Genomic DNA, 8666 nt, shown 5'->3' on the forward strand with positions numbered 1-8666 from the left:
CTGACAACAGCAGGCCAGATCCCGGGGATTCCCACCCCAGGGGTTCTAGAAACCAAGCCCTTGTCCAGACCGACAGCCTCCCAGTGAGCCGGGGGTGGGGGTGGGGGGGGTGTCTCTTAGAATAAACCTTGGAAGACCATCTTGTCATTCCGTCGCCCTCCTTCGAGGACCTGCAGGCTCAGCCCTGCTGACTTCTCCAGCCACACCTCCCATCATGCCCTGCTTCCCTGCTTGAGCCTCTGGGCACACACACTCCCTTGACCCCTTTTCTGACCTCAGGGCTTTTGCACTTGCAGTTCTGGCACCTCAGTGCTCTCCTGTCCCCCTCTTCATCTTCAAAACAGTGCTCACATCAGCTCCCCCACCCCCCCCACACACAGGAGCCACCCAAAGCCCCTGCTATGTCCAGAGTCCTCCGTAATTCCGGGTGAGGGCCTTGTTTCCTCCCCTGTCAAATAGGGAGCCATCCATGCCTTTGGATGGCTCTCCCCACGGGAGGTGGGTCATTCTTGTGTGGCATAGTGGTTATGCGGTGGTGGGCTGCGACCCTGCATGGTCGGCAGTTCCAAACCACCAGCAGCTCTTCTTGGGGGGAGATACATCAGATTTCCCATTCCCGTCAACAGTTACCCACTGTTGGTGCTCGATGGCTGTGTGCTTGGATGTTTTAATCAAGGTCCAGAGTTAGACAGGAGGCCTACAGAAAATGTCTAGACAGTGACCTGTGGGCTTCCCTTTCTCCCCCTCCCCCAGCGGCTGGCGGCTGCCTCTCCTGCTCAGAACTTCTCTGCTCCTTTAAGGCACATCTGAACCTCCGAGATCGGGTAAGTGAGCCTCTGCAACCTTTTGGGCAGGTGGTGCACGCTGCCACCAAGTGGCAGCACCTCCTTATGCCCCCCCCCACGCCCGTCATCCCTTCTACTCCACCAGTCAGGCGCTACACCCCTCATCATCGCCGCTCAGATGTGCCACACAGACCTGTGCCGCCTCCTCCTGCAGCAGGGGGCTGCCGTGAATGACCGAGACCTGCAGGGCAGGTGAGCATCTGCCCTCCGGCCCCAGTCCACCTTATGACTCCGGGTCAGGCTCTTGTCCTCTCTGATCAAGGGGGTTGGAGGTTTGCGGATGCCCTGGCCCCTCCCTCAGGAGCCCTTTCCTCTCCTTGCCCACCCCACCCCCCTCGCACCAGGACAGCCCTCATGCTGGCCTGTGAAGGAGCCAGCCCGGAGACTGTGGAGGTGCTGCTGCAGGCTGGGGCCCAGCCCGGTATCACCGACTCCCTGGGCCAGGACGCTGCTCACTACGGTGCCCTCGCGGGGGACAAACTCATCCTGCACCTCCTGCAAGAGGCGGCTCAGCGCCCCTCCCCACCCAGCGGTACACGGCTCCCCTCCAGGGAGTTTCAAGCACCCCCAGCTCCTGCTAGGCAATTGCTTGTCCCCCCTCTTCCCCCTCATTTCCCCCCAGGGGAGGCCGCGCCAAGGTACCTCCTGCATCAGAGGATGGTTCAGGGTACTTGCAGGCTTCTCAGGACCGTCTCAAGGAGGCCCAGGGCAGTCAGGGCCAGGTGGGGTCCGGTCGGGGCAGGCGGGTCATCTCTTGGCCTTCCCTAAGAATGGTACCCACGCACCCAGCCATCCCAGTCTGGAAAGGGCTACTGCCTTCCATGTGAGAGTTTCAAGGCTCCCACTATCAGTATTTACGAGTCTCCCCCCTCCCCTCACCACACACACACAGTAACAAAGCCCACTAAGGCCCACCCTGGGACTGGGAGTGGGGCCCCAGAACAGAGTAGCTGACCCCGTGTCCCTTTCTCCCCTTCCGCCCAGAGGATGACTCAGGAGAGGCCTCTTCTCAGGTATGGACCCCTAACCAGTTCACGAGTCCCCCTCTCTCTGCCCACACCACCCTCACCAGCTTCTCAAGGGGTTAGGGTTCCGTGGGAGGGCCTGTTTGGAGAGAAGGCTACCTTCCAGGGTATGTTGCCACCAGGTGGCATCCACACCATCCCTTCCAGAACTGGAAGAGAAACAGGACTCTATCTCATGCTGGGGTGGGGCCCAGTAGGGGACTAAGATGGCCGAGGGCTGGGGTAATCAAGGAAGCCTTCCTGGAGTAGGCAGGCCTGACCTTGCTCTCTCTCTCTCTCACTCCGCTCTGCAACATCTCTGCTGCAAAGAGAAAGGAGAGAGTGTGCTGGGCAGAGAGAGGCTTAGAGAGGGAGGGAGGGAGGGAGGGACTTGCTTGGGGTCATGCAGGAAGTTGAGGGGAGGGGCCGGGGGAGGTCTGCTGCCTTGGTTGGTTGGCTGAGAGGCTGGCTGGCCTGTGCTCCCTACCTCTCCTCAACCCCCAGAATTCTGGGTCCAGCCGTGAGAAGCCAGGAACCTCCAAGAAACGGAAGGCACCTCAGCCCCCCACCAGCATCCCTATGCCGGTGAGAGATGCTACAGAGGCACGGGGCCCCCTCCCCACCCACTAGGCAGAGGGCGGCGGGGAAGCTGGCTCAGATGTGGGCAGGGCCAGTCCTCAGGTGTCACAGAAAGGTGATGGGTCCCCTGGCTGCACCACACAGGATGACCGAGAAGCCTATGAGGAGATCGTGCGGCTGAGACAGGAGAGGGGCCGGCTGCTGCAGAAGATCCGCGGGCTACAGCAGCATCAGGAGAGGAGGGTGCCTGAGGTGGGGGCGACCAAGAGCCCCACCAAGACAGGGGCACCTGGGGGCCACGCTCCCCCACCTCACCTGCCTCCTCTCCTCCTCCTCCTCTTTTCCCCTAGCTCACTCAGCTCCAGCCACAGAGGCTCCCCCAGGGCTGCTCCTTCAGCTCCCTGGGCCCTAACCTGCCCCAGGGCCTTTGCAGGAACAGAAGGAACCAAGTACCCCGCCCCTGGAGCGGTCTCCCCAGAGACCTGCCTCCTCCCTCCCTCCCCTCCTCCACCGTTTAGACTACAAGCCGCCTCTCCTCCAAACCCCCCCCCCCCATGTGTTTATCTGGAGCACTGGTTGCTGGCTATGCAGTATATTTCATTGAGGCCTCCCACTAAACTATCACCCCAAAAGGGCAAGCACGGATGGGGGTGCCCAGTTCCCAGTTAACAAAAAAACGAACAAAGCACACGCACTGCCATCCGGTCACTGCCGGCTCCTAAGGACCCTGTAGGACAGGGGACAACTCTCCCTGTGGGTGTCCAAGGCTGTAACTCTCTCTGGGTGTAGCCCCATCTTTCTCCTGTGGAGCAGCCGGTGGCGGTTTCGAACTGTTGACCTGGTAGTTAGCAGGGTTCTGAACCTGTTGCATGAATGAATTGTTGGGGGGAGGGAACGACTGAATGAAGAATGAGCAAGTGAGTGAGTGAGCGAAGTCAAGGTGTGACTCACGCTCTAAAAACCAAACTCACTGTCCTCAAGCGACAGGGACCCTATCGGAGAGCAGAACTGCCCTCGTGGGTTTCCAAGGCTGTAAATCGTTACGGGTGCAGGAAGGTCTCAGTTTTCTCCCATGGAGTAGCTGGTAAGTTCGAACTGCTGACCTTCAGGGTAGCAGCCCAGCCTGTAATGCACAGTGTCTCCAGGCCTCCTTCTGGCCGAGTCAGCCTAGAATAAGTACGGCCGGTGCTCCCTCTCCCAGCGTGCCATCCAGTCGGCCCCGGCCCACAGCGACCCCACGCACCACAGAACGAAACACCTGGACCATCTTCACCGGCCTTGCTGTGCCTGAGCCCACTGATGCAGCCACTGTGTCCATCCATCTCGTCAAGGGCCTACCTCTATCGCCGCCCCTCCACTTGACCAAGATGCCGTCCTTCTCCAGGGACCGGTCTCTCCTGACAGCACATCCAAAGTTATGTGAGACAAAGTCTCACCCTCCTTACCGCCTCTAACGAGCACTCCAACCGTGCTTCTTCTAAGACGGATCTGTTTGTCCTGTTGACAGTCCATGCTACTGTCAGTATCTTTGGCCAGCGCCACCATCGAACATTGGTTCTTCTTCGGCCTCCCTTATTCAATGTCCATCTTTCACACCCCAGGGAGTGGGGTCTCCGTGTTTCCGTGTCTGCTGAACCAGCCAGTCATGACCCAGCCTTGGTCAACATCAGCCACTCCATTTCTCTCTATTCTCTGCCCTGGTAGTGCTGTGGGTTAGGCATTGCTAACCTCCAGGTCGGTGGTTCGAACCCACCAGCTGCTCCACGGGAGAAAGACGAGAGGCTGTCTGCTCCCAGAACGATGTACAGCCTCAGACGCCCTCGAGGGGGTGGCCGTGAGTCGGAATCCACTCGATGGCAGTGTTTGGTGTTCTGTTATGTTTCTCACCCATTCTCAGGGCCTGTGAGCACACACCTCAAAAGCCCATTAAGTTATAAACTGATACTTTTTAGCAAGTAGATGAGTGTGCACGCAGACCCAGGAATCCAGGGCAACGGAGAATGGACTGTACTTGGTGATGAAGGGCGTGGGGCACTCACTGGATGCTTGGTGGCAGTGAGAGAGCCTCCGGCCTGTGGCCTGCGCTCAGTGGCTCAGGTGGCCGGGGCGGGAAGTGGCTGAGAAGGAGCTGGGGATGGCCGAGCCCAGCACCCACCCCTGGCCCCCCTCCTCAATTGCAGGAGCCTGAGGCAAGCTCCCTCCACAGCCTGGAAAGGCAGGTAAGTGGGAAGCGGGGAGAGAAGCAAGACCTACACATGCCCCATGGACCCCCCCTAGAGCCCCCCCAGGTCTACTGACACCCCCCTGCAGGTGCAGGAGCTGCAGCAGCTGCTAGCGGAGAAGCAGGAGGAGAAGGAGAGCCTGGGCCGTGAGGTGGAGAGTCTGCAGAGCCGCCTGTCCCTGCTGGAGGTGGGGCAGGATCCCCGGAGTGGGGAGGGGTACCTGAACAGGTGGGGTTGGGAGGCAGGCAGGTGAGGGGCCAGGTGGGACTGGCAGTGCCAAGAGGCAAGGTGCCCAGCTGCGTAGGCAGTGCAGGAACAGATGGGGGCCCAGGTAGAACTCGGGGACCAGGTGGGACTGGAGGGGGCCAGTGCTTGGGACAGACAGACAAGAGGGGAATCCATCTCTTGGGTCCATCCACACTGATCCATATTTAGTTTCACACACACACAGAACCACACTCAAACGCACGGGCAACACTTCACAAACATACAGTCACACTCCCGCACACTCGGACCTGACAGACACACACGGACAACACACCCACCAGTGCATTCACATGACACTTCTCCAAACACTCGTGCCGGACTGTTTCCCCACCCCCAGAATGAGCGTGAGAATACCAGCTACGACGTGGCCACCCTGCAGGACGAGGAAGGCGAAATGCCCGACTTCCCAGGTGGGCCCCACCCCCATCTACCACCCTCTAGAGCCCCAGGCCCCTCACCCCCTGTTCTGAGGCCCATCCCAGTCCCCCAGCACCTCCTCCGGTCCCTCCCACCAGGGCCCTGGGTCCTGACTCCATGGCCCTCTCCCCACTGCAGGGGCTGACGGGCTACTTTCTAAGCGCCTGAGCCCATCTGTCCAGGAGCTCCTGGCCACACTACAGGACCAGGTGGCTATGCTCACCAAACAGAACCAGGAGCTGACAGAAAAAGTCCAGGTGGGGAAACTGAGGCACAGGAGTGCTAATGACCCCTGGGAGGGTTGACTCCTGGACATCAGGCTGGGGGCCTGGATAGGCACCCCCATGCCCACTTCTCCCTGGACCTGACTGCTTCCCCTCCCTCACCCCAGATCCTGGAGAACTTCGAGAAGGACGAGGTGGAGGCCGCTGTCCCGGCCGAGGTCATCCCTCTGGCCCTCTATGAGGCTCTCCGGATGGAGTTTGAGCAGCTCCACCAGCAACATGCGGAGGCCCTGCGGGTGCTGGAGCAGCGAGACACCCAGGAGACTGCCACTGAAGAGCAGGGACCCACGAGAGCCGGCAAGGACGGAGGAGGCGGGCCCACTACCAACGGCCCCACAAACGGGAAGGTGAATGGTGCTGAGGCTCCACAGTCCACAATGAATGGGGCTGAGACCACAGATGAGGAGGCCGAGGGGCCTGGGACCACGGAGGCTGGGACTTTGGAATTCACAACCACACAGGTGGAGGCCACAGAAACCACACCCACAGAAAGTCAGGGTGCGGGTGCTGCAACCCCGGAGGCAAAGGCAGCAGCAGGGGCTGAGGTCACAGAAGCGATGGCCTTGGAAGAGGCAGAAGACACCGAGGTGCCGCCCACGGGAGCAGAGGCCACTGGCTCAAAAGCCACCGGGGCAGAGGCCACCAAACAGACGGAAATAGTGGCTGTGGAGTCCGTGGTGATGGCCAATGGAGTGGACGCGGGGCTCCCGGGCGTGGAGGCCACAGAGACGGTGGCCAGGGCCCTGGGAGTCCCTGCGGGGCCTATCCTGCATCCCGGGGCAGCCGAGGCCTCGCAAAAGCTGCAGGCAGAGCTGGAGACCAGGATCCGGCGCCTGGAGGAGATGCTGCGGCAGCGAGAGCAGGAGGCAGCCGCCGAGCTGGAGGCCGAGCGGGGCAAATGCCAGGCCGCGGAGGCCGAGGCCGGCCGGCTGCGGGAGCGGATGCAGGAGGCGGCGGGCAGTGGGGGCGGTGAGGGGGGCGCGGGCAGCATGGTCCAGCTGCGGGCGGCCCTGGAGCAGGCCCGGGAGGACCTGCGGGCCCGAGACCTGCGCCTGCGGGAGCTGGAGGCCACCTCGGCCTGGCTGGACGAGTCCCGGGCCGGCCGGCTGCTGGCGGACGAGGAGGCCCGGGGCCTGCGGGCGGAGCTGGCGCAGCAGCAGGAGGTGCGGCTGGAACAGAGCCGGGAGCTGCAGGTGCTTCGGGAGCAGCTGGCCACCTCCAGGGCCGCCGAGGAGCAGCAGCGAGTCGCCGCGGAGGCCCTGGGCCGGGCCCGGGACGCCGCCCAGGCTCAAGCCTCGGAGCTGGGCAGAGCCTGCGAGGAGGCCCGGCAGAGCCTGGCCGAGCTGCGGGCGGCCTCCGAGGCCCTGCGCCAGTCCGCAGTGCCCGCCTCGGAGCACCACCGGCTCCAGGAGGAGGCCCTGGAGCTGCGGGGCCGGGCCGCCGACCTGGAACAGGAGGTGGTGGCCACGGGCAAGGAGGCCGCCCGGCTGCGGGCCGAGCTGGAGCGGGAGCGCGTGGGCAGCGTGGCCCGGTCGGAGCACGAGCGTGTGGTGAGTGGGCTGCAGGCCGACATGGCTCGGCTGGAGGGGCAGCTGGAGGAGCTAGGACGCCGCCATGAGAAGACCAGCGCCGAGGTCTTCCAGGTGAGATGGCCAGACAATTGGCCCTCCAGCCAGACTGACCTCCTAGGTGTTTCCACTTGTTATTTTATTTTATGTTGAAACCTTTTGGCTATTTGACGCTATCATTCTTTTAGCCCCCACCCCCTTTAAAGGTCTGTGGGGGGGTTTTGTTGTCTGTTTTCTAAACCTTTGTCCATCCCAAGGTCGGGGAAACAGCCTCTGTTTTCTTCTAATAGGTCTGTGTGGTGTGAGGTAGGGGGTCAGGTGCCCAGACGTGTCTTAGTGGATTGGCTTTTGAACCATAGACAGTTTGTCTGATGGTTATTTCATGGTCATGGGTTGTGTTTTCTTTCCCAGACAGCTATTCAGATCTTTTGTTTTTGTTTGGTTTTTTTAATCATTTCATGGGGGGCTCATGCAACTCTTATCACCATCCATCCATACATCGATTGTGTAAAGCACATTTGTACATTCGTTGCCCTCATCATTCTCAACACATTTGCTCTCACCTAAGCCCCTGGCATCAGCTCCTTATTTCCCCCCACCCTCCCCACTCCCCCTTCCCACATGAGCCCTTGATAATTTATAAATTATTATTATTTTGCCATGTCTTACATTGTCCGACATCTCCCTTCACCCACTTTTCTGTTGTCCGTCCCCCAGGGAGGAGGTTACATGTAGATCCTTGTAATCGGTTCCCCCTTTCCACCCCATCCTCCCTCCACTGATCTTGTTGTTTGAATCTGCTCATCGCTTTGGACCCATTGTCACTAAGGATTTTTGATCTCGTGATTTCTAACCCAGCAGACTTAGATGCTGTTCCTTTTTTTTTTTTTTTAAACTCAGGGAATAATTTTTTTCTGCCCTCCTGGTAAACTTTCTGGATTTCATCTCTCTTTTCACCTCACAAACAAACAACATATTTAACCAATACATGCTGATTCACTGGTGGGGACCAGGCAGGCATTTTACTCTCGGTTTCTGTTCACTCGTCCGTACAACGGGGAAGGGGATGCCCTGGTGGCCTGCGCTGCAAAGATGGGTGATTCAGATCCACGCAGCCAGCCGCTCTGTGCGAGAAAGACTTGGGCATCTCCTCCCGTGAGAGTGACAGCTGAGGAAACTCGGCAAGACGGCCGTGCTGTGTCAGCAAGTCACTGGGAGTCACCGCCAACTGACCCAGCAGCATCCACACAACAGTGACGGTCGTAAGGGCTCCTAGCTCTCCTGTGAGGACAGGGGTTGATGACTATACACTATTGAGGACAGGATCTGCTATGCCGTAAGTGCTCCGTACCTGCTAGCCAGATCATCATTTCCCCCAAGGACGTCCTCTTTTAACCAGTCCCACCTCGTTCATCAAGGAGCCCCGGTAGTGTAGTGGTTTTGCGTTGGGCTGCGATCTGCAAGATCAGCAGTTCGAAAG

At 60.0% G+C, this 8666-nt stretch overlaps 1 protein-coding gene across 2 annotated transcripts in view; it reads left to right on the forward strand.

The window, feature by feature from the left end:
- ANKRD24 (ankyrin repeat domain 24) overlaps nt 1-8666 on the forward strand; it is a 32492-nt gene that overhangs the window by 14556 nt on the left and 9270 nt on the right. For both annotated transcript variants that reach the window (XM_013007658.2, XM_045300129.1), the window contains 11 exons: nt 754-824; nt 931-1037; nt 1190-1377; nt 1830-1858; nt 2354-2434; nt 2573-2680; nt 4609-4647; nt 4739-4837; nt 5255-5327; nt 5473-5591; nt 5726-7261. In XM_013007658.2, coding sequence (XP_012863112.2) covers nt 754-824; nt 931-1037; nt 1190-1377; nt 1830-1858; nt 2354-2434; nt 2573-2680; nt 4609-4647; nt 4739-4837; nt 5255-5327; nt 5473-5591; nt 5726-7261 — 2450 coding nt within the window. The remainder of the gene's footprint in view (nt 1-753; nt 825-930; nt 1038-1189; nt 1378-1829; nt 1859-2353; nt 2435-2572; nt 2681-4608; nt 4648-4738; nt 4838-5254; nt 5328-5472; nt 5592-5725; nt 7262-8666) is intronic.

Source organism: Echinops telfairi, unplaced genomic scaffold, assembly GCF_000313985.2.
Source record: "Echinops telfairi isolate 266 unplaced genomic scaffold, ASM31398v2 ScPeMD7_7459;HRSCAF=8497, whole genome shotgun sequence".
In the NCBI taxonomy this organism is placed as follows: Eukaryota; Metazoa; Chordata; class Mammalia; order Afrosoricida; family Tenrecidae; genus Echinops; species Echinops telfairi.